The sequence below is a fragment of the Mustela nivalis genome (assembly GCF_964662115.1).
Source record: "Mustela nivalis genome assembly, chromosome: 9".
In the NCBI taxonomy this organism is placed as follows: Eukaryota; Metazoa; Chordata; class Mammalia; order Carnivora; family Mustelidae; genus Mustela; species Mustela nivalis.
This window is the reverse complement of record NC_139028.1, coordinates 46,092,949-46,118,572: the sequence shown is the minus strand read 5'-3', so window position 1 is coordinate 46,118,572 and position 25,624 is coordinate 46,092,949. Positions and strand designations below refer to the sequence as shown.

The following is a 25,624-nucleotide window of genomic DNA, read 5'->3' as shown; positions in this document are numbered from 1 at the left end:
AGTACATGTCCCATGTTGGAAGAAGTAGACTGGGAGCTTCTCGAGAGAAGGGAGCCCACGTTGCTCACCACTGTATATCCAGTTTGTCTAAAACAAGGCATGTTGTAAAGCACTGGCTTATGTGTGTTGAAACAATGTACTCTGTGATTAAAACTTCAGGTATGGGGACATCTGGGTGGCTCAGTCAGTTAAGCAGCTGCCTTCGGTTCAGGTCATGATCTCAGGGTCCTGGGATTGAGCTTGCTTCTCCTGCTCCCTCTGCTGTTTCCCCTGCTCTCTCTCTCTCTCTCTCTCTCTCTCTCAGATAAATAAGTAAAATCTTAAGAGGAAGAACTTCAGGTAAAGACTGGGTAAAAACTAGAAGCTGAGAGTAGCAGTAACAGGCTGTATCAATACTAAAGAATCTCACATGTTAATCCTGAAGAGTGTGGGGTTTGTCTTGTTAAGTCAGCACTTCCCAAAGTACGTTCCTTGAAATATCAAGTCTAAAGGATGTCAATAAGCATCGCTCAACGAAAGGATCTTATTGTCACATAAGCTTGGGACACAGAGATTTAAACAAAATTAAACCAGCCTCCTTGCTTTCGTTTCACTCAGATAGAAAGCTCTACCTACAGTGTTCTTCAGGCTTCTGGAATCCTGGACCCTCTTTTTAAGGCAAGCTCATTGCAGGACCAATGTTCTCCATGACACATTTTATTAGATTTGCTTTAAGCAGTGGGCAGTCCCTGAAGTCCTCTCAGCAGGGGACTGACATCATCTGAATTTCTTGCTAGAAGATTCTCCAGTCTTCTAAAGAATGGACTGAGATAAGGCAAAACTAGAGGCAGGGCAACCAGGCTGAAGACTGGCACAAGATGATTTAGGGAGGAGATAATGAGAGCCTGACCCCAAGAAGGGAGAAGAAAGAACTGAGAGATACAACTGACCCTTCAGAGGTAGAATTGTCAGGGCTGCTATTAGAATGACACAGGTGGTGCCCTGCTCAAGGACACTTGGCCGAGGCGGTCACGGATCACCACCAAAGCCCACCCACACTTTGTTCCTAAGTCCTGCATCCTGGTGCAAAGCCGCCTCCTATCTTCACCTATTTCTGATTCACCCCTGGCAATGTCCCTCATTAATGACTGATGAGATATGGGAGGAGGGCCAGAGAAGTGTTCCAGATGACTCATATTTGTTGTCTAGGTGACTGTAGGGCTAAAGATGCCTTCAGTTGGTTTTTTTCTTTTCTTTTTTTTTTTTTTTTTTTTTTGAAAGTTCTTTAGATTTTTTATAAAATCATAGTGCCTGAAATCCTCATACCCGGAGTAGGAATGACGTATGTTCAACTCCCCTTGCTCTGGTCTCTGCCAAGAGCTACAGTTTTATTTATGAAACATATCAAAACATACATCCTATTCATACAGAAAGATTTTTACCAAGACCTTGAACCAAGGGTTACAAGCTCAAATGTCGGCAGAGCCCACTCTGGCATCGTAAGTGAGTGAGGGATAGCAGCAGAGTGTTTGCATATGAAGCTTACAGGAATGTACTTCGCTTACGAAAGAAATGTGCTCTCTTCCATTTGTCTTTGAATATGCAGAATTCTCCATCTATCCTTTATAACCATTTTTGATAAGAATATGGGCAGTGAGAAGTATTTCTGCATTCGAAGAAAAATTTCTGCATGATGTTGTTGAATGATATTGACGTGGCTGAAACATCAGGAACAGAGGAGAGAGATGATGGGCCGGTCCTTCTGAGTTTTCAGGAGAAGCTGAGAATTGGAATTTTTATATGAAACCTCTCTAGTTATGAATGTTGGCAGAAATTTTTGTACTACCCTGCATGGGCCTAGGAAAATTCTATCTCTGGGCCACCAATTTCTTCATGACTTTTACAATAGTTTATATGTGCTTTCATACATATCCTTGGGCCTAATTTTTTTTTAGGTGGATTGATTTAAAATTCATATTTTTAGGTAGATAAAGTGTTAAAGGACCTGCTGAGTTGTCATACAAACCCATGCTGAATTACCAAGCGAGAGGAGCAAAGCTTTCTCCTGAGCTAGTAATGAGAACAATGTCTTTATTTATTTAGTTAGTTAGTTAGTTAGTTATTTTGCATTAAGTCTTGATTGTGGGAAGAAAGACCAAAAATCTGGTGTCTGGTGTAAGTGTTAGCATTGAAATCCAAAAAAACATCATCAGTGGAGCTAAAGGCGTGAGAGTCTGCAGGATAGAAGTAACATAAAGTGTGAGGTCCGGTGCTGGGAAGTAGGGAGGCTACCAATATACACTTCACACGGTAATTCATACCTGGTGGATTCGGTTTCACAGAGAAGGGGATGTGGAATAGTATACGGGCGAAGGCCTTAATGTTGGGGGAATTACGAAATGGTACAGGGGATTGAGTCCTGGGGCTAATATGATGTCACATCTTAGTTCGTAGCAGAACTTTCTTAACAGCCCACATGTGGGCACATAGATTGGACCCATCTGTTTGAAAGGGGGAGTTAGCACATGTGTGGTAATCACCATCATTCTAAAGAAACTTGGAGGAGGTGTTTAGTTCCTGCTGATCGGGAAGATTAGAATCAAGCAAGTTTTATGAATAGAAAATGATGAGCAGATGAGCCTGGAAGGAAATGGAACTGTGATGAGATTAGTAGCTGATGTGTACCTCTCTGCAGGGAAAAAAAGCTTTAAGAGATGTCAGGCTGGGAAATACTTTATTTGCTGAAGTGCCAAGAAGAGATTTGGACAAAGCTTTATAATCTTAGCAGCCACTGCCAAAGCGAATTGGTCAAGGATCTTTCTAAAAAAGCAGCCATTTAGAAATCGCTGGGTCTAAACATGGCAGTGAAAAGGTACCTTCATTGTCCTGAGATGCAAGGTTCCCACATCATCCAACCAACAAATGTTTTTTGAGGACCCACTGTGTGCTAGTGTGGGCCAGCCCCTGGAATGGCTCACAGACTTATGGGAACCCACGCCCTGCTCACAAGGGGCTCACAAGGGGTCTCTGGGTGGATCGTGAGCAGATTTGTCCTGGGGGCCCCCCAATAATGTGACATCTTGGGACAAAGAGAGAGCATGCAAAAATGAACAGCATGATTCAGTGACCCCAAGACCTAGGTTCCAGGGATCAGGATGCCCCTCTGGTTTGTGCTTTTAACTTTCAGGGCAAACTTTCTAGAAAATAGTTTAGAGTAAACTCTCATCAGATTAACATCATCTGATCCCTGAAAGATTGCTAACCCGACCACTCAGTGAATAGATTTTCTCGTTTCCATGCCTTTGTAACCAGCCTTCCTTATGTGAAAGGGAGCACACCCCATTCTCTTCAGAAAGCTGCCCGGTGCCTCCTAGATTCACCTCTTCGCAGGACGCTACCTGCGTGCCTGCCCTTCCTACATCCTTCCTCCCTATCTTTTCTTACCTCCCTCACTCTGTACTTTTTCTCTCCTTTCCTGCTTCCTTCCTCTCATCTCTTCCTTCTTCCCTTGTTTCCTTTTTTTCCTCATTCCCTCCTTTTCCTTATTTCAAAGGAAGACTTTTCCCGTAAAAAACAAACCATTCCATGAAGATATTCAACTGAATACACCTCCTGAAGTACCTGACTTACTGGAAACTGGAAAGTGCAGGGACACGAATCTTCCACAGTCCAGAGAACATGTCCCTCAGCTGTACCTAGGCAGGATGGTGAGTGACTAGAGCGCCTCCAGATGATTTCTTAATGCCAACTGATAGGTCAAGTCAGAGAAATCACATGTTATAAAACCGAGGGCAGGTGGTATAAAACGGGCCTTTTATTTCTTTCCCTCAAAGGAAAATATGGGAGATAGTACAGGTTAATTTTAGCTCAATCATTTTTACCTTTCAGAAGGTTTATCTTCAAGAGCTGTTCCTCCTTCAAGACCTACCCTTAATTTAGTGTTTGTACATAGTTTCCGCTCCAGAAATGGAAGGAAACACTTGTCTTCCCAGCAGTGCAGTCATCTGAGCCCACTAGCAGGCAGGTCTGGATTCTGACCCCCACATGACTACTCAATGCCATGGTATATTTGGAGGAGGTCATTTCTCTGTTTCTCCCCTGGGAGGGAGGAGATAAAGCTGTTTTCAACTTCTCTACTATCTTGAGAAGATTAAGTTTTTAATGTTTGGGAAACATTTTGAAGACGAAAGTAAACAGAGCCTCTCCTCTAAACACATCTCTTCTTTTTTAAAAGCATGTAGCATTTTGAAAAATACCGAAATTAAAACCTCTGCAATATTGAAATCACACAGCTGAGAAGTTATGAACACGAGGCATCACTTGAAGCTCAAAAGGCAGCTTGGAATTCTGGAGCCAATGTCTTGGAAAAATTAAGGTTATTGCCAGTAATACGATGTTGGTCTAAGAAGCTCATCTGTCTAGACCTGTCTCCTCATCTGTAAAGCGGGCGGAATGAACCAGAATGATGTCTAAACTCCCACTTACTTGTGAGTTCTCTTAGTGTCTAGTGACTCTGTGCTTTGCTGAGTGTAAGGGTAAGGAAAGCCAGTTTCTTTGCTCTGAGGCTCTTCAGTGCATATGAGAATGTTATAGGGAAAAGAAAATACTCAATAGTGGGTCCCCTTCCATCTGTTTGCCTACCCTTGATGATCAAGAATAGAGACATAAAAAAAAAAAAAAAGAATAGAGACATAGAGGGTAAGAGCATTGCTATCCACAACTGGTCTTGTGAGAAAAGCGTGAAAATAGATAGGCATCCTCACTGGAATTAATTGTAACAGCCGTAGCATCTAAAATCCTTTGCATAAAGAATGTGTCCTTTGCACCCAGTGACCGCCCTAGGCATACTGCTTTAAAATGTCATCGGAGCCAAGAGAAGGGTAACATTATTAGTAATTGATTACAGGCTTCATAACCTTTGTCCCAATATGGTGCACAAAGAAGATGATAATATTTGTACAAGACTGTCAGGTAAAGAGAAAGGCTAACCCCAGCCAGAGATGACCAGCCCCGGGGATCCAGCTCTGTGGGGTCACACTCATCTACCCAAGAGTTAAGAAGTTCAGTGTCACAGGATATCTGAAACCTACTTGTCACGTGGTTGGAAGCTCTGCCTTGGTCTAAATGGCTTTATCTTTAGATTTCTTCCTCACACCAATCTATGAGCTAGTTCCTGAGACTTTTCATAATGAGATGGAGGAGAGAAACATAAATCCCCTTTGAGCTTTGTCTTCTGCCTTAGAGGAATTTCAGGGGCAAAAAATAGCTCCTAGAAATCAGGAGACTCAGCATAAGCACGCAAAGTACTCGGGAAGAAGGGGTATTGCCAGGACGGGGAGAAAGTATGTGGCAGCCACGTGTGAACGTAGAGATACTTGGTATTTGGGGCGTGATCAGCCTAGACTGTGGGCAGATGTACTGGTAGGATAAGGGCTCTGTTTCAGGACTGCTGACGCCACCTGCACTGCAAAGAGGAAACCGTTGATGTCTTGCTAGGATGTGCTGAGGCCATTGGAAGGATGGATTGGAACGCATTCGGAGGCAGGAGTGTAGCCACACCCGCGAGTTGGTGCAAGCATTTAGGGGACAGGCAGCAGAGGGTCGTGGTTGGGGGCACAGAGCACAGACCCTGGACTGGGTGGAATCCATTCTACTTCACCTTTCCCTGCCTGTCTATAACCTGTAGTTCGGGGATCATCCCCCTACCTTCCTTCCCCCGGGGCATGAGGACAAATGGGTTAGTGTCTGTAAGCACTTGAAAGAGTCCTGCCCAGAGGAACATCACTGAGTGCAGGATAAATAAGAGGTAACAGGGAAGCTGAAGCCCTCCCCACCCCCTCCCCTCCTGCCTGGGCTCCTTTATCAGGGAGGAGGGGAGAGCAGATTTTGAGCGGGAACTGAGGGCTCAGAACTGTAGGAAAATAGCTGCGCTGAAGAAGTTTGCGTCTCAAGTCAGGCAACCGAAGGAAGTCGCAGCTGCCGCCCAAGACCTGGTGGCAGTTTTTCAGCAGTTGAGAACAGGAAAGGTGCCAAAAGATCAGGGCCCGTCCAAGATGGTCCCAGTTTTCAAAGGAGGGAAAAGCTGGATTCTAGAAGCAGGGCTCCGAGCTCGGTGTTGATCTGGAGCCATGTTTGGAGAGGGAGTTTCAAACAGATGGTTAACAGATGCTTCTCCGGAGACTCCGCAGGGTGGGGAAAAGAGCATGAGCTGTGACGCCAAACTGACTTGGGTGCAAACCTGTGTTTTGTCACTTACTGGCTGAGTGGCCTTGCAAAAATTCCTCACTTAACTTCTGAGCCCCACTGTCTTACTAGCTGTAGAATTCAAGTGGCGATGTCTACCAGGTTCCTGTAAAAAGTAGGGACAACGTAAATCACCACGCAAAGGACTGAGCAAAGCAGGCATGCTGTTAAGTGAGAGCCCTGTAACCAAAGACGTGGCAGAACATAAGGTTTACAACAGAGCTCAGCAAATTCTTTATGTAGAGAGCCAAATAGTAACTATAGCATCTATTCTGGCTTTGGGACCCACAGTGTCTCTGCCTCAACCTTTGGACTCTTGTATTTATAGCAGGAGAGCAGCTCCAGGTTACATGTTAATGAGTGTGTGGCTGTATCCCAATAAAACTTTATTTATACAAACAGGCAGCCAGGTTTTGGCCTCGGGGCTATAGTTTGCCAATTCCCTGGTTTAGAACCGAACTGCCAGGGTTAAAACAATCTCTTCCACTTAAGAGCACTGTGACCCAGGACAAGTTCTTAAATTAAAGTTCTTTATCAAATAGGTATAATCTATCTCATGAGACTGTTTGAACAATCAAAGGAATGAAAGGAAATAATGAAAGGAACCCAGCCATCGTGTTGCAAGGAAGCATAGGCTCAGCCCCAGCTGTGGTCCCAGCAGTGGCTAGTGTCAACCAATAGACATGTCCAGTGACCTACAGACCCAGCTCCCTGGGACTGCAGTTGCTTATGAGAGACCCCAAGTAAGAACATCCCCGTTCAGCCCTAGAAGCCAGGAGAGATAAATAAATTATTATGGGTTAGTTAAGCCCCTGAGTTTTGGGTTACACAGCAGCAGATTATCAAGACAAGGTGCAAGAGAAATTTGACTTTTTCTGTATAGTTACAAAAGGTAAACCTGGTCTTTGGGAAGCGACAGGCAGTCTGGGCTAATGACAGGCAGCTATATTCAGGTTCAGTATTAGAAAGAGCTTTGGGAACAATGAACCTGTCAAACAACCAATGGGCTGCTTCCTAAGGCAGTGAGTGTGTCTTATTGAAAGCATGTAAACTGAGGCCAGTTCATGGTCTCAGAATATTATAGAAGGTCCAGAATATTATAGAAGATTTGGGGCATGAAAGAAAGGTGAATTTAGTATGAATCCAGAATTTTTGTTGGGTGGTTTGTTGGTTGGTGTTATCTCCCAATTTCCCTCGAAAAGTTAAACTGCCGTGTAACTACATGGCACTGGATGAAAACTTCATTTGTTTAATGAATATTTGTTGAATACTTGCATGCCAGGAATTCATGGGTGAACAAAATAGACGAATGCCAATGCACATGGAGCTCATATTCTAATAAAGGAAGACATTCAATAAATATGATTGTGAGTTAAATATATGTCTGATAATGAGAAAATGTCAAGGATAAAATACAAAGTATAGGAAGAAGGATATGTAATCCCTGAAGAGAGATTTACAATGCCAAGTGTAACGGCCTGGAAATAGCCATTTATGATTAATTAATAGTTAAGGAGAATGTCAGAATTGGACTTTCCATTTTAGAAATATTTAATATATTTTCAGATACTTTCAATAATCCCCAGGGACAAGGTAGGGGACAAGACCTAAGGTCTCCACACTCAGACAGCATCCATACTTCTATTCTACTGTAGGGAAAGAGACCATAAATACAAAAACATCAGGAAATTTCAGTGAGTAAGAAGCGTGGCTTTCACCAGCTGCCTTGAATCCAGAATTCTCCATGTCCATCCATTTTTGGTCTTATAAAGCTTTTGCATCTTCCAGAGATAGACATATAAACATGTTCCTCTTTGTGGTTTTATCGTTATAATCCACTGGGGTGTGTTGATTTCCTCTGGTTCTACCTGATAATCACAGACCCCAAGGACACCACAGGAAAATGAAATGGACTGGACTGTACTTTCAGTGGAACTGCTTGCGTTGTGGTTCCTTTTGTTAGGTGCTCGCTGTAACCACCTAAAGAAATGAGTCTTTCAGGCTTTGATTAATTGCCAAACCACTGATTATTGATCATTGATGAGAACAGAAAATCCAGGTTAGGATGGCTTGGTATTCCCCTGTTGCATTGTGGCAGAGCAAGAAGGGAGAGTTTTCTAAACAATAGAATTCATCGTTAATGAAAAATGGCTCAGTGGAGAGATGGTGGGGACTTATGTTAGTTTTGCTTTGGTCCCCGGTGCTGCTACTCCTTTTCCACAGAGACTGATTCCAGCTAGTGGGCTGAGCCCTAAGGCAACACGGAAAAATAAAATCTAAAAAGCTGATGGAATCATTGATGATTGGTATTCCAGGTACAAACAGAGCTGGACACATGAGTGGGTCTAGAGAAATAAAAAATGGAAATGAAGACTCTGAGGTCAGAAATGACGTAGTCATTGAGCAAGCATTTTCTGAGAGTACACTAGGTTACAGCAAGGATGAAAAAGTCAAGGTCCCTGCCTCTGAGTCTGTTGAAAGAGCCAAAACACAAGAATAGATCACTTCAGTAGATTGTAGATAAGTGTCTGCAATGACCAGCACAGTTTGAGAAGTGGCTAGAAATCACTATGAGTAATCATGGGATTGGTGATGTGCTCGTGATGTCCGGTGGGTATGAAGGTTGTACTAGCTCTGTCTAACCCCCATTCCTAGATTCATAAAGCAAGAAACACTTAGGGATTGTATGTTATCCATCTCTTAATTGTTTTTACAGATGAAGAAACAGAGACTTTTCAGTGTCTGAATGTTTCCTCCACTTATTATCATAAGGAAGAGTTTTAGATAAATTAATTCTTAATTTCATTTAACAACATTTATTTGACATGTGGGGCTGCATAGGGTACCAGAACATAACAATGAATAAGAGACAATCCCTGACCTAGGGTTGTTCTGGAAGGCTTGAGTGGAGACTGACAAGCGTACAGACACTGGAAAACACAGATGATAATTACTATGTCCTGGAGTTATGCACCAGTGGAGTGGGAACATGGTGAGGGTGCCTCCATCTGTCCGCCGGAGGCAGGATTGACTTCGGAGAAGGAGTGTTGGAACTGAAGCTTCTAGAATGAGTCACGCATATTCCCAAGAGAAGGCATTCCGTGCAGACAGTCAGCTGTACAGAGGAATGGGGATGTTAAGAACATGACATACTCAGAACCTCCCAGGCTCACAGTGTAACCGGGCACAGAGGCTGGAAAGGGATGGATAAGGCACAGTAATAAGTAAGATCCTTGTCTTCAAGGAGCCCCGGAAGGGTGTCATCCAAGGTCAGTGACATGATCAGATTTTTAAGGAAGAAATAACTTTACAACAAAGATGAAGGTTGGAGACAGGGAGACCAGGAGGCTACTGCAGCAGTCCAAGCAGGGTGCACAACAGGTCTATTCTGCGGCAGTGTGTCAGAAAATGTGTACCTGCTGGCCTCCCAAGCTCAGCTGGATGTGGAAAGCAAGAACAGGACTCTAGAAAGGACTCTTGGTGGATGCCCGGGGTTCTGGGACAAACCAGCGTGGAAGTAGGTGGGGGGTGTCCTTCACAGAGAAGCAAAACAGGAGAGGGGGGAGGTTTGAAGGTAATGCTTTCAGTAATGGACCTGCAATTCAGGTTCAGAGAATAGATTGCTGGCATATAGTTGGACATACTGGTCAGCTATGGAGAATAAGCCTCCGGCACAGGCACAGGCGCACACGTTGGGGAAGGATCAGCTGCAGCGGGTGCTGGAAGCCATGGATAAGACGGAGAAGCCCCAGGCCAGAAGGCCGGAAAGGCAGCGGGGCTCTGTTGTAAAAAGGGACTCGAATGGTCTCTGCCAGCTTTATAAGGCGAGTCTGCTTTGGCTGAAGAGGTTGCCCAAGTAAGACCAGAGTTAGAGTCTGATTCAGTAAATAAGCCTTTGTGGCGCACGTTTGACCTGCATGGCTTGACGCAGGAGTGAGAGCAGCGAGCAGACCAGGCAAAGTCTATTTTACCCTTACACAGCTTATCAGCCCAGACGAAGAAGATTGTATTTATTTAATTTTTCCAAAAGAGCGCGACGAAAGAGAAGTATAGGGTAATGTAAAGCGTACGCTTCAGGAAGGGATGCGAGGGGGCAGGAGGATGGCGCTTGGTCTGTGGTCTCAGAGAAGGCACCCCTGAAGGAATGACATTTCAGCTGGACCTCGGGGATGAGGAGGCAAGACGGAGGGGAAGGGACGGGGAGAGCACTCCAGCAAGAGAGGGCGGGGTGTGCAAAAGCCCTAGAGGGAAGAGCGGTTGCTCCCTGGAGGACCCAAGGACGTCTTTGTGGACTGAGAGAGCAAGACAGCGGGGTGCGTGAGGTGAGACGGGGTTGTGGGGACCCACCTTTCCCTGCTAAGCAGACATCTGGAACACCTGGGTGTATAAATCCAGCTCTACCCCAAAAGAAAGCATTCTTTAAAAGTATTTTAGGTACTTGTTATAGAAAGAGAGAGTGAGAGACAGAGCACAAGGGGAGTGAGGGGCAGAGAGAGAAGCCGACTCGATCTGAGGCTCGATCTGGGGCTCAATCCCGGGACTCTGAGATAATAACCAGCGCCGAAGCAGATTCTTAACCGACTGAGCCACCCAGGCGCCCCCAAAAGAAACCATTTTTACAGCAGCAGGTCCTTGAGTGCGTGGTGAACTGCAGGCAGGAGGGCCTCTGCTTTCCTTGGCAGCCACGTGGCCCTGAACCAGCCCCGGGGCCCCGTCTCGAGCCCACCGCAGGGGATTTCTTGAGACGCTATGAGGAGGGGATTTTGTGCACAGTGAAGACCGCAAGAGCTGTCTGGCGTCGGAAGGAGGCTGTTCAAGGAGGAAAGAGAGGCAGGGAAGTGGAGCGGCCAAGAAATCAATGTGTTTTGGTCAACACGGCTCACCTGGGAGTGTAACATTTAGAGCTCAGCGTGTCCGGGAAAATCTCAGGAGTCAAAATCCAGCGCTGGCACATAGCGGTCCCAACGTGATCTTTTGTGAAACATAACAAACCAATTGGGAAAATAACTTTAGAAGGAAACTTGATTGATTTCTCAAAGAAAGCAAGAACTCCTATGAAAATTTATCTTAAGTCTATTAAAGCCATTCTCCTAGGCGGCTTGCAAGAGAAACTGAACTACACTGCAGTTCCATTTTGCAAAAAGCCTTTAATTTGTTTTTGCACGTTTCTGGCTTTTGTTTCCATTATTCCTGTCAGGTTGCTTTATTAGGTGAAAAACTGGATGACCAGGTGCTGTAATTTACTGCTGTTTTTCTCCTTTTGGTGCCGAGTACATCTTCATGTTCCTTCCAGCCTCCAAATATGTATTTTGTAGGAATAAGCTGTCTTATTCTAGGTAATGATTTAAAGAAGAAACACAGGTTCTTCCAGGTTTGTGGTCACACAGAACATTAAGAATTGCCAAAAACTTAATATCTGGCTTTGACTCTTGGTAACAAGAGGGGCCTTTGAGGCTTTGTTTACTCATCTGTCAAATAGGAACAAGTAAACCTCCACTTAGTGAAGAAGGTGTTTTGGAAAGTGAGTGATACAACGTATGCAAGAGTGCTTTATGAACAGTGTCCCCATCCCCACGTACAAGTATTTCTATGATAGTAATTATTATCACTATGACCAAGAAGAAGATGACCAAGACACCACGTCTCCTTTTCATTTCTCTCCTCTCTCTCAGTTTTCCCAGACACTCGTAAGAATAGCACCTCAGAGATGCAGAAAGAAGTGTCCATCCCCCTCAAGTTTCCCAGAGGGGAAAAGCCATTATTTTGTTACTGTTAAAAAAAAATGTATTATAACTGTTACATATACTTACGATGAGCCATCAAAATTATGAAGCATATATTTCGGTTTTCCTTTTGTATAGTGGCAGTGCAAAACTCACAAATTTTCCATGAAATTGGAAGATGGTGATATCGTTGTCCAAGAATTAGAAGAAATGCCCATTGGTTAACATGTACTAATGATGATATGGTTTTTTGTGTCTGTCGAGGGTCATACTTCATGACCATAAGCTTATATAAGCTAGTACGTTTTGTAAAGTCAGTCTTATTTTCCTCTCCCTCTCCACTCCACAGCACAATGAGAACTCTGCTTTCCTCCCACTGTTTCAGCAAGGATTTCCATTACTGGATGTAGAGCAGTCCCTGCTTTTACAGATGACCTATGAAAAGTTATACATGGGCTATGAACGACAGGAATAAGAAAAGTTGAGCTGCCCTAAGGCACAGAAGAGGCCTTTTGTGGGCAGCCGGAGGGAGGAGTGGCAAGAAAGGGTTTTCTCCATTCTGATTGCAAAATGCTTTCTCTTTCAAAACTCAGGTGACCGTGACAGATGGCGGTTCCTCTCCAAAACAGTCCACAATTTGGGTGGTGGTTCAGGTTTTGGATGAAAATGACAATAAACCACAGTTCCCAGAGAAGGTCTACCAGATCAAGCTGCCAGAACGTGACCGGAAAAAAAGGGGAGAACCCATTTATAGGGCTTTTGCGTTTGACAGAGATGAAGGCCCCAATGCAGAAATCTCCTACAGTATCGTGGATGGGAATGATGATGGAAAGTTTTTTATTGACCCTAAAACTGGCATGGTTTCTTCCAGAAAGCAGTTTACAGCAGGGAGTTATGACATCCTAACGGTAAGATCTTTCTGAACCTCAGTAACATTCATGGGAAGGGGGGACTTTCTTTCTTCCTCATGTATATGCATTTGAGTAATACATCTTTAGAGTGATAAGTACAGCCACATGGCTGTGGAAGGCTACTACTTTCTCCTTCAGTGAAATTTTTAAATAATGAGACCATTTCCTTCGGTTGTGTCCTATCAGCAAACCTCCTCCATCTCCAGTACACAGCCTGCCCTGTCACATACTCAGCCACACTTCCTACAGCCTTAAACCATTGTAAGGTACTCAGCATAGATGAAAATTGAGGGTAGGGGAACACGAGAGTGACATGTTACACCTACCACCCAACATATCATTCACTTCCCAAAGAAAACAACTCTTGTAATCATTGACAGTGTAATAGGACATGAATTTAGCCGAGAAAATTGATACATGAATCTTAGCTATGCTTATTCTACATAAGCTGCCAAAGTGAAAAAACTTAAGTAAGAAATGACTACATTCTTCATTGTTAGAGAATTTTTTTAAAAAATGAGCACTATCTCAAATAGAGACTTAGAATTCCTGTATCTAAAAGTACCACCTGCTCTCACCACCCCCCCAACACTTTAGAAAGGTAGCATCTAGGCCAGAAAGGGGATGGATCATCCTTATGAGTGATGGGTCCTTGCCAGTGTCCCAACAGCTGTCAAGAGTCAGCTCCATCTGCCGTCCTTCTCTTAGTTTGTAGCCTTCTCTGTTGTATAGAGTCAGTCTTGTATTATTTTAAAGGATGGTCTGAGTTCCTTGATTTGTCTTTACCGTCTTATGGTCTGGACTTGGGTTTCTTTCCCTGCTCAATAACCTATCCGGAACTGTGGGCAGAGAAAAGAAGATAACAGAGAAGTGACCCTCTTTCTACCATTAGCAGCTCTGATGTAATGTGTGTTACTCTAGTTGTGTGACAATGGGAGACTTTGAAGACTGGATGGACAAACTGTAGTGGATACTGTTTGTGCCCCAGCCAGATCCCCATAGGCTGGTGCAGCTATGCCCCAACTGCTGTAGAGTGTTGGCTGCTAAGGGCTCATATTTTCCCCCTTCTAGAGAGAATCATCCTTGGCTGACCTTTTTGACCCAGGAGGTTACACACTCCCATCCCAGGCCAGCAGCCCATAGCCAATGACTAAGTGGTACAAAAGGCGGACCCCTTGCCTCCAGGTGGATTCAACCCAGCAGTACAACTGAGGATTCAGAACCCCCCATGGGATCAGGCTGAGGTTAAACTTCAGCTGAGACCACACCTATGTTTACCTTCTTTCTCCTGTTCATCCTGCTTCATTCAGTGCCTTTGTCCCAAGAACACTTCCACCCAAAACAATTTGTACTCAAATCCCTGTCTCAGACCCTGCTCCTAGGAAACCTGACCTAAGAGGACATAAATCCTCGTAGGTCTTCTGTCCCACAGGAAATTTCTGGGGCAAAGTGGTTGTCATGATTCCATGGCATTTGGGTGCTGTGAATTGTCACTGTTTTTAAAGGCTGTAACAAGTGACCATGCACTTGTACGTGTTATTTTTAAGATGTGATATTTTAAAATCCTTTTTTTTTTTTAATGTATTGATTTTTAAAAATTTTCTGTCCATGGTTTTTGCTTGTTGAACTTGAATCGTCATTGAAGTCCAGGTCAACATAGCAGTTCACCCTGCACAGCTGAGTGGGCAGAACTGCTTTCTTCAGTGCTTATATAAGACCATAGGGAAGAGTCATTAAAACCTTCCTCCCCATCCCGCTGTCTCCAGGAACCCATGCTTGCACCAAAAGAGTTGTTTGCCCCTTCAGAGTTGGCCTATCTGAGGGGCTTCCAAGGCAGTGTGAGCAAAGCTGCTGCCTTTCCCACACCTATCCCCTCACCTTCCTCGGATTCTGAGTGAACACAGTGCTTTCCCCAGAATAAAGCAGAAGGAAGGAGCCGCACAACACGACCACACACATTCTCATCCACACTTAAGGATTCACGGCGCACTTCATTCCCTTTCAAGCATCACCACCAGAGGTACAAGGAATCAAATGAGCTATTCCTACTTATGTGACTATCAGTCATGCCCATAAAACACTACAAATGGTAAGTGCATCTTCTGTTTTTCAAGTTTTCCACATCTGTAAAGTTGGTGGTGGTTCAGATCACCTTCCAGTGAATGTGGTATGGGACCCCCCCCAACATGACTCAGTTGTGTCCCCTGATTCCTGAGCACATTCTCCCCAGACTCTGCCATCCTTTCCCTTTGCGGACACCGTGATGAGGAGGGATTCTTGGGCCCACGATGGATGAGGGACAGACCCCAATTTCCACAGGGATCTGAGATCTAAGACCTCTTTCTATGTTCTCTCCATATGTGAGTAGATAAAGGCAGTGGACAATGGGCGCCCACAGAAATCCTCCACGGCCCGCCTCCACATTGAATGGATTAAGAAACCACCCCCTTCACCTATACCGCTGACTTTTGACGAGCCGTTTTATAACTTCACAGTCATGGAAAGCGATAGAGTCACCGAGATTGTAGGGGTGGTGTCTGTGCAGCCAGCTAACACCCCTCTGTGGTTTGACATAGTTGGTAAGTTCGAGTCCTCCAGAGCAGTAATGGGCAATGTAATCACGGACTGGAGTAACTAGCCAAAAAAAAAAAATGCAAAAAATACCAAGAAATACAAAAAATACAAAAATAAAAAAACAACCCACTAACAATTAGTGCTAAGATGAAAAGATGTATAGTGCTGGAATGCAAAAGAGCCAGTAAAATGAATAATCGACCTGTGCTTTCGTTCCAACTCTGTAGCTAAGCTGAACAGAAAGTGCTCTTTGGCTGGATTTTCCATAGTATGTTATTTACTGCAATCTTAATGTCTTTCTGTGTGTCATTTAAATTCTATTGTCACACTTGGCTAATCTCATTTCTAAATGTATTGATGGTACTAGACTTGCTGTCCTTCATTTCTCTCTTTTCTTCACCTTTTTTCTGCATTCTGTTCTTTTTTTTTTTCTGCTCCCGACTGCCCTGCTTCAAGGTGGCAAGCATGCTCGAGAGATGTTCTATATTCTACAGACAGCTTGTGGGCAGAACTGTTCAACAGAAGGTACCCTTAGTGCACACACATTTGCTAAAATACAGCTATCCAATCTGCCTTTTATGGTTTTTTTTTTTTAAAGCAAATTAAATTACATCTTTCATAACTGCCTATGACAGGCTCAAGTGCAGCCCACAGATTTCATACAATGCCTCTAACAACTATTGCATTACTCGAATCCACTGACTCCTTTGTTTGAGGTTTGATGGGGTTTGGATTTGGGGGAGGGGTGGTTTTGATTTACTTAAAAAATTATTTTTTTCTCTGCTTTTGAGGTATATGGGCTTTTGGTTGTTTTGTTTCTATCATTTGGTAGGTTGGGTTATGTGATGGGGCCTTTTCCAATTGGAAAAAAGAATTAAAATTTTTCCCAACACCTCTATTTTGCAGCAGTAGTGCCATTCATAGACCTAAAAGCTCCACCAAGAGGGTCCCTGGCTGCTGTCCACAAAAGGAAAGGCAGGAAATGGAACCTAGATATATAGCCAGTGAGCGCTTCCTACGAGAATGGAATAGAGAAAGCAGATGGAAGCGTGCAGAACAGACCGTGGGAGCCAACCTTTACATTCCTTGAAAGCAAGCAAGCAAGCACAGCAGGCTGCAAAAGGAGAGGGCAAAGGAGCACCCCTGTCCCCCCACACACAGGCAAGGAGAGGCAGGGCAGGGCAAATAAGTGCCGAGGACCAGGAACCAGAATGGGCCAGAGCTCATAGGAGACAGCAGGGAGAGGATGCCGACCCCGGACTGGACGCCGGGTCGAGCTGGAGCTGACTTCCCACGCTTCTTTGTGGGAGACCAGAAATCCAGAGACCTGGTCTGGGGGAATCATTTCCCTCCACATGTCCCTGCCTGGATGGGATGGGCAAGATCCTATCCCTCTTCCCAGGAATGGCTGGATCTGCAGAAAGCATTGAGAACATTCCACATCTGTTTTAATGAGGCACAGAAAAAGAATGCCCCCTGGCCTCCAATCAAACCTCCATAGAAGGTCCTTTGAACTCCCCCAGATAGGCGTGTTTTCTGCATTATTTCATTTGCTGGAATGCCGGTAGAATGTCTCTGTTTTGCTTGGTTGGCATTAAATCTACCATTCCTGTACCTGGCCATCCTCATTCCAAGCTTTCAACTCCTTCTTCATCTCCACTTAAAGCATTTGAAATGGAACCTCTTCTGATCCGTGAAAGATGTCTTTGAGTCTGTATCTTCTCAGTAGTTTTCGGTCCATTAAGTTTTTCTCTGATGCTGCTTCTTTCTTAGTGAAACAGAGAACGGCGCGCGCGCATCACCTCGTTCTCTATGCCATCCCCTTTGGTGGTTCCTTCACTGCCACTTCCAACTGGAGTCACGGGAAACGCATCTCACTTTCTCCCTGTGTCCCTGGTGCCAGGCCTCCAGGGGCATGTGCAAGAGGGATTTCTCTTAAATAGCCCAGGGGCACCTGTCGGTTATGTGTCAGACTCTTGGTTTCAGGTCAAGTCACGATCTCAGGCTTGTGGGATGGAGTCCTGCATCAGGCTCTGCACACAGCATGACATCTAGTTAAGATTCTCTTCTCCCTCTGCCCCTCTCCCCTGATGTCTGTCTGTCTCTCTCTCTCTCTCTCTCTAAAATAAATAAATAAATCTTTTAAGAAATAAGTAAATAGCCCAGAGAAGAGTGTAGTCAAAATCCAGCAGGCAGCAGGGCTCTTGACATCGCTGTCCTTTGCTGTGGGAGGGCTTAGTGTCCCTCATTAGCCACCCGTTTATCTTCCTCCTCCCCTGACACTCCAGTTGACAAGCTCCTCTACACCCAACAGCACTGCTTCACACCCTTGTGTGATCCACACATGCAATGTCCTGCCCCGTGACGCAGCCTGCTACCATCCCCCCTGCCCTACCTCACATGTACCCACTTCAAAAAATCCTCCAAGCACACTTTTCTCTGACATTCAGTCCCAACAGCCATTTGATCCTAGATATCCTGATCGGTTTGCAATTCCTCAGCCTTCCTGCGTGTGTGTTTGTGTGTAGTAATGCTGGTAATGCTGCATGTCATTTTACCTGCATGTTTTCACGTTAGCATTTTCAGTGCAATGGTGTCTTTTCATTTGTGTTGATCCAATCTCCATTCTTAACAGTCAAGGCCTTTGTCTCCTCATCCCTTCCTCCTGCCCATGCTTGTGTTGATTGCTTCAGGGTGAGTGGGATAAACAGTGGTGACCCATGGAGATGCTCCAGGCAGCCAATTATTAGCCCTACTAACACCTCTTGAGACCAATCCAGAGTTAGCATGACCTTCTGCTATATTCCCAGCCTTAGCAACCATGGCACCGTGGACAAAATGAGAACTATCCCGAGAAGAGAGGGGCAGTTTATAGGTGACTAACCTCCCCAGATGGAATCCTTCAGGCTGCCCCAAATACATAGCCAGGAATCATCAAAAACATAGCACCAGTTTTCATGTTTCTCCACCTTCCTGTTTCAAAATGCCACCCTCCTCCTAATCCTCTCGGTGTCAGTTCTCTTAACAAAAACCTACAGCGTTGTCCCTCTAGTCTAGATGCTTCCATCACAGAGATTTCACGGTAGATCGGGTCACCTCTAGCTGAGCTTCTTCTGCAAACTGAAATTACTGGGCCCAGTTCCCAAACAGAACATGATTTTATTTCCATCCCCACATCCAGCCAACAATATCTTGAAACACCGATTCTGTTTCACCACAGACATTAAATCTTATCCCCAGGTGCTGTGGTGGCTCTCACGATCAATATGGTCTCCCTTCCACCAAATCCCCCTTTTTAGAATCCTTTCTAATCGAACAGAGTCTTTTTTTTTTTTTTTCAATCTGCTGACAATGCCTTTCCCTTCTCTAAAAATCTATTGTTTTCTTTATCATATTCAGATGTTTCCTTCTCACTTTCAGTATTTCTTGCATAGTTATCCTTGACCATCCAGACTCTACTCTCTTTTCCCTTTGGTAACTGAGTGTCTTCCTCAGCCAAGCTAACTCAGAGGGAAAAGATAGGGAACACAGCTTCCTGATGTTTAAGAAATTTGGCAATATACTATAGTGGAATATTGGCATATACCATTAGCATAGATCTGAAATGAGATCTCATATTGAAGCTGCGGTCTTGCTTAGGTAAATACTCAGCAACTCTTCCAAGAGAGTCAAGACCTGGTTCCATTATACACCTAGGGCACCTAGACACCTATACAAGACATTCCAGAGCTTTCAGCATCCTGGCCTAGCACTTGAAGTTTACAGATGCCCGTAACAAACGAATTCTCATTAAGTAAGCAGAAATAGTGTTTCTGCATGCTTTTCCCCCTGGGAGTGTAGTCTCCTCATTTCCATATTTCCGGATCTACCCGATTCTTGTTTAACCGCATTCCTTTTCCTCCCACCGTAATATAAATTCACAAAAACTATAGCAAGAGAGATCTCATTCCCAAGTGTGGACCCCTTTACCACAGATCAGCCAGTCACTTTCCTGTTCCTCCGAAGAGACCACTGCTTACAATATTATGTAGCGGAACCCTCTTCAGCTTCCAGAAACAGAAGCCCTACTTGTAACCCAGTAAAGAAAGCTGTAATTAAAAGGAAACACCATAAAGTTCAGCTGTTCTGTGTTTAAACAGCCCAATGCACAGCATGTTCCTTCTCTGTGTTAAAAGAGAAATGAAGGGAACAAAAATAACCCATAATCCTTTGTGGTTTTTATCACATATCTTCACACTTCTCAGGAGACTATGATTCAACTCAGCAGCTCCTTGATTTACATTCTTTTTAATGTGCACGCAATCTGGTTCGCAGCTCATTCCACATATCTTTATCCCAATGGCAAATATTTGTATTGTAAAGACCACCATTATTATACACTTCAAACAATTCCACTTCACCCACAGTTTGATGGTGGATGCTGCCACCCACTCTTCTTGCTTTTTACTTGGTACTTCGGTTAGGAAAATGGTTTTTCTTGGGGACAGAAAGCACTTGAAATATCTTGCTTATTTTCCTTGAAAACAATTCTCTGATGGTGCAAGCTATCACATAGGTCCAGCTCTAGCCAAAGGCCTGTCCATGTTGTAGGTATATAAAGATCACCTTGGCTCATACATGGTCATAGATTCCTACAGACTTTGGGTTCTGGGCTGCTTTCATCACATGAGCTTACATCTGTCCTTCTCGAGCCTTGTCCCCAAGTGGAGCCATCCCTTAGAGTTGGATCAAGTGGGCAAGGGAAACTCTTTGGTAGCGCTAATAGCAGGTCTGGTCTCTGACAATAGACTGAGTCTTTTCTAATCAAGCAACCATGTTTCCTTATCCCAAAACTCTTACCCAGCCCTCCTGAGAGAAGCCATGTCTGTGTACCATTTCTAACACAGTTGCGTACCCATTAGAGTAGTATTTGCTCAAAGACATTCAGTGGACCTCAAATACTTCATTTCTCCTATTCTGCACTCTGTCCCTAATTTGATCCCTTAAAGCCCTCCTGTTTCTCCATAGTGACATTACAGACCATAGGAGCACATCTAAAGAGGTTTCAGCGAAATAATAAAAAGTGCCAAAAGCACCTCGTACATCAATTATTTTAAGAAAATGAATTTTAAACCAGATTCTAGAAGGATTTTCCTTCCTACCACTGTTTCCTGACCTCTACCCAGCATCTCCTGCCTTCCATGTAAATATCCTTTTCAGCCCCATATTGTGCTTGCTTCATTCCAAGACAGAAAATTATTCATGATCAAACCATAATCGGTGTTTAGCATTTTTCCTTAAGTTCGACGTACATGCCGAACTTGAATGAACAGCTTGTGAACGACTCCCTTAATTCATTGAGATTCAGCAGCTCGGTGTTTTGGAAGCCTCTCACATAACACTTCCCCCCTTGGTGACTACTAGATTTCGGTTGGTGTTTTTACAATTACACACAGAGTGGAACGGAATCATATGCTAGGGGCCAGGCCTGGAAGCTTCTCTAAAGGGGAGGCGGTAGGGTACCCGCCATTGGATCTCATTATAGAGACATGGTGACATTTTGTACCCTTCTTTAAAGAAAGGCTTGACCAGATTACAGGCCAGTGCCCTGCTGCCCAGTATAGTTAAGCGGTAACTGCTGGCTTCAAGTATTTTCACCCCTGTCCCATTTTTGAAGCTTTTTAGGATATTCTGACTTGTTATGTTTAACTTGAGAATCCAAGAGAAGCCCAACCCTCCTCTTCTGCTCTTCGTTTACTCTATTACACCCGTCTTGACCAAAAATGGTCACAGAACCATGTTCCTGACATGAACTATCTGTTATGTGGGCTGTTCACAACCTCGCTTTTAACCATCTCTGCCGCACACCCCTGCAGCAACATTCAGGCTGTGACTTTTCTAATTTCCCACTTTGTTGAAGCTCAGACCAGCTCGGCGGTGTCCTCCCCTGTCCCCCACCTTTCGTTTAGCCTAACGCTGCTGCACTAGCACACTCTGGCTTTGCATGTTGTGTTACTGGCTCTGAGGAAGCACATCTTGTTGAAACAGAATGCTGCTAGAGAGAAAAGACTCCTTCCATTTAATAGTCTCACCCCAGATGAATTGGCCGTGGTTCCCCATGAAATGAAATCACCTTTCAGGCTAAAAGGGAGCCTGAGAAATGAGCCCTGGGGGAGAGATACGGAGTCGTTCATGAACTGGATGCCTAAGTGGTAGCTTATTAAATTGTGTGAGGGTTGATGGTGCACTGCTGGTCTGGATTCTGCCTCCCTTGTCAGAAATTCAATTTAAAATCAAGGGAAGATTTGGGGAGCCTCTTTTCACATGCAGTCTTGGTTTAACTTGGAGCACAAGCTCTGGAAGCAACTCTCAAAGGCTGCTCACCATATTGACGGGCTGAGAGACACTTCACAGACCCTGTCTCTCAAGCTCGCCTTGACCTGCCTTTCATTTGTCTATCTCCCACCCTTTTAGAAGTTTCTAGAGTATTGGAAACAGTAACGGGATGTGAGGGAGATACACATATACCCAATCACACACACACAGCAAAAGGAAGAGAGAGAACTTAAAAAAATCATATCCCTTAAAGTAGCCAAAAATGTTTTTTCATATGAAAAATGACTGATAAGAAAACACAATCTATATGCCATTTGTAAACTATGCAACTTTAATGCCACTCGGCCCGTGAAATGATTATGTCTTTCAGCACAGGGCCCTGAGGAAAATGGGCATCCCAGGCAGTGAGAGAGAGCACATAGGATTGCCCCATTTAAACAGGAACTGAAGTTGGAAATCTTGGCTTGTCTGTTCTCTGCATTTCATTTTCGTGCATCTTTAAACGGGAGCAAACCCAAGTTTTATAATTTGCATAATTTCTGTTTTGCCCTGACCTACCAATTTCCACCTTCTGAAATTAATTGACATAGCAGGATGATCTTTTCCTAGATCCTAATCCTGCCCCCCCCCAAAAAATAATAATGTGTTTTCATATTTAAGAAAGTAAACAACCTGGTTAGGAAAACATGCGAAGAATGATTTTAAATGTGATTTAAAATATGAAGTAGCACCCACCCAAAACAGCCCAGGAAATGGCAGTATACCCTTCCACACCGGTCTGACGTCTTTGATGTCCTTCCTTTGAAACTTTCTGTGACAAAGTTTTTTTTCAGAATGTACTAGTTGATAGCAAATGATTTTTCTTTGCTCATTAGGGTGGTAGTTCAAGGTGCTTGAAACAGCCTTACATTTTATTTCATGTAGTTATCAACAGGAAGCACTCCCTTCGAAAGAGAAACAGTGACCTGAGGTTTGCTTCCCTGATTTCCTCCCCTTTCTCCTTCTCCTGTTCTTCAAAAGATTTTTTTTTTTTTTTTGGAGTTAACATTAAGTGCTCCTCAGTAAATCAATTAAAGATATTAATTGGAAGATGAGTCTCTTCTTAGATGAAATTTTTGAAAAATATATCATCTCCAAGTAATTCTGTGGTCCCCCTGTATCTCCATAACTTTAATTAAATGTCAAGGGCAATTATGTTCCCTCTAGCAATTAAATAATCTTAAGTGTATATGACAGCTGCAAGCAATAAGTATTTGAAATATATACCACTGGTGTTTTTTTTTTTTTAAGAAAACCATATGATTTATTTTGTGTCACCGTACATCCCATTCTACTAATTCAGGTTAAATTCTCCTTTCTCTGAAGTCAGTCATTCACTCATTTGTAATTGTAGTATCATAGAAATTGTATATGGTATTTTTCATTGATCAACAAAATGAAATGCAAAGTATGGTGTACATAAGAGAAGCCAAGATTTCTTTCCTAAAATATGAAATTCAGTGAAAGCAGTGCCCTCTATGCTGTAGCTAAATAAAATTACTATCCAAGAACAAAATTAATTGACATCATGAAATTTCAGACTAAAATAAATAGAACTTGTGAACATGTACTGATATTTAATTAAAGTCAGTCCAGCATTTATACCATTATCTTTTCTCCTCCTTAAAAAGACAAAAAAAATCATTTTGGGAAAGATCATAAACCACATTTTAGTTCACAGAGATGGAAACAGCTACAGTAATTTCAAAATAGCCTGTGTTGTCTTTGCACATTGTTCACAGATTGTGGGCTGTACTTGGTCCGACAGACTGGAGAGGAAAGTTTTTTAAACTTTTGTACTGATTGCTTTATGAGTGATATCACATAAACTGAGGTATTCTTCTACTTCCTTCCAGATTTCATTTTATAAATCTCCCATAAACTTGCTACTTATGGGGGACAAAAATAATTCATACTGTCAAAATGTCAAAAAAAAAATTTCTATAAACACCCCAACTTGCAGATACAAAGTTTTTTACTTGAAACTCAATTTTTTGGTCCTTTTTCTTATTTTCTACTATTTATACTTTTATTTCTGACATCTACTGGAGGGAATCTGAATTCTATCAACCAAATGTTTACCATCAATCCTAGATTTAAGAATGTCTACACAGTTTTGTTAATAACTGGACTACTTATTTACTTAGAATTTAATCTATTTTAGAAAAAGCAGAAAGGTCTAGAAATTCTTAGCAGAAAAACCACAAGGGGGAGGGCCTTAAGCTTTCTAAATATTTTACTGAGTCAGGTTATGCTTTACTTCTTTAACATTAGTGCTGAGGTTTTTCTTTGCAATACATCCTTTTTTGTGACATTTGTTATGCATTGTAGAGGCTGTGTTTGGAAATACAAATTAAGTTGGAAATAAAGAGGTCCCATTTAAGATGTATAAAATTGAACCATGGGGATGCCTGTCAAAAAATATTTCTATATGAGATCTCCCTTTAAAGCTATATGCTTCAACAGATGTAATAACTTCTCAGATATGCTAATTTTGTGTTGTTTTTGTGAAATCATCAGGGGGGAATTTTGACAGCTCTTTTGACGCAGAGAAGGGTGTCGGGACCATTGTCATTGCAAAACCTTTGGATGCAGAACAGAGGTCCGTCTATAATATGAGTGTGGAAGTCACCGATGGGACAAATGTTGCTGTCACTCAGGTAAGATGTCAAATTACTAAATGGTGAGAATGCCCAATGTCTGCTAATGTCAGTGGTGCAAGTGATTAAAGAATGTATTGGAATTTGTAAATGTTGCCCATGGTTTTCTACTGTTATTTAAAAAAAAAAAAAAAAAGCAAAAGCATAGGAGAGAACAACCTAGGAAAGGATTCTATCAATGATATTGTATAACTTAGCTGTGACTGTTCATGCATGGAAGAGTGATAAGTATTTTCTTCCTGATCATTGACTGTAGATTGCCCTCTTAGACAACAAAGTCAGCTTTCCTTGAATTTACATAGAAGAGGACATGTACATCATCTGAGTCAAAACACCATTATATTCTTCACCTTTTCACTTTTCAGTCTCAGAGAGTTAGAGCTAGACACACCAAGGAGTCCAAATTAATTCCACAAACTCAGATGAGTTATATGTTCAAGATCACACAGACTTCATTAAGTACAAGGACCAAGATTTGGGTGTCCTGCATCCCATCCCTGGTTCTAGTCTCTGTGCCAGTGGTCCTTCATCCCAGCTGCTCAGTGGAATCCCCTGATCGTGGGACATAGGGTATTAAAACGAGTGAAGCCTGGGCCCCACCTGCAGAGATCCTATAGGATTCTAACTAACAAGCAGCCAGGGGTGAGGACCACTGCTCGGACTTTGGCATGTGAGTGTTGATGAAATAGCATTCAGAGCAAGGATGACAAGAAAATCTCTGGGTGAAATTAAAACAGGGTTAGATATCAGTGGGGGAAGATTTACCCCAAATACAAGATTTTTTTTGTCTTCTATATTAGGACTGGAATACACACTTGTCCTATACCCCTTCCATTCTCCCTACCTTCTCTCTCCTGTTCTCACAACCCCAGATGCCATCACTCATCAATCACGGTCCTTCTCCTTTTCAGCCCAAATTGTGTTCTGAGACTCCTCAATGTAATGCTTCAGGACGTGAAGATGAAATCATTGCCAATCCCAAAGTTAGCAAGTGTGAATTTGTTGAAAACGTGATGTAAGTTCTTGTAACTATGCAGGTTTAAAAAGGAGAGAGGGGGATCTTTTCATGTGCTGCCCCTAAGTTTGAAGTGGTTTCAAAACTACGATGAGACTTTCTCTTTTGAGGTTCTGCATAATCATAAAATAGTGAAATTCTAAAGAAACAGTAGGATTTGTTCTC

At 43.2% G+C, this 25,624-nt stretch overlaps 1 protein-coding gene across 2 annotated transcripts in view; it reads left to right on the top strand.

Annotated features, from left to right (window-relative positions):
* The window catches only part of FAT3 (FAT atypical cadherin 3), a 652,787-nt gene that overhangs the window by 513,306 nt on the left and 113,857 nt on the right, over positions 1–25,624 (top strand). The window contains exons 5-8 of one of the 2 annotated variants that reach the window (XM_082683341.1): positions 12,539–12,853; positions 15,225–15,435; positions 15,887–15,955; positions 24,305–24,444. In XM_082683341.1, coding sequence (XP_082539467.1) covers positions 12,539–12,853; positions 15,225–15,435; positions 15,887–15,955; positions 24,305–24,444 — 735 coding nt within the window. The remainder of the gene's footprint in view (positions 1–12,538; positions 12,854–15,224; positions 15,436–15,886; positions 15,956–24,304; positions 24,445–25,624) is intronic. The other variant, XM_082683340.1, reaches the window with a different exon arrangement.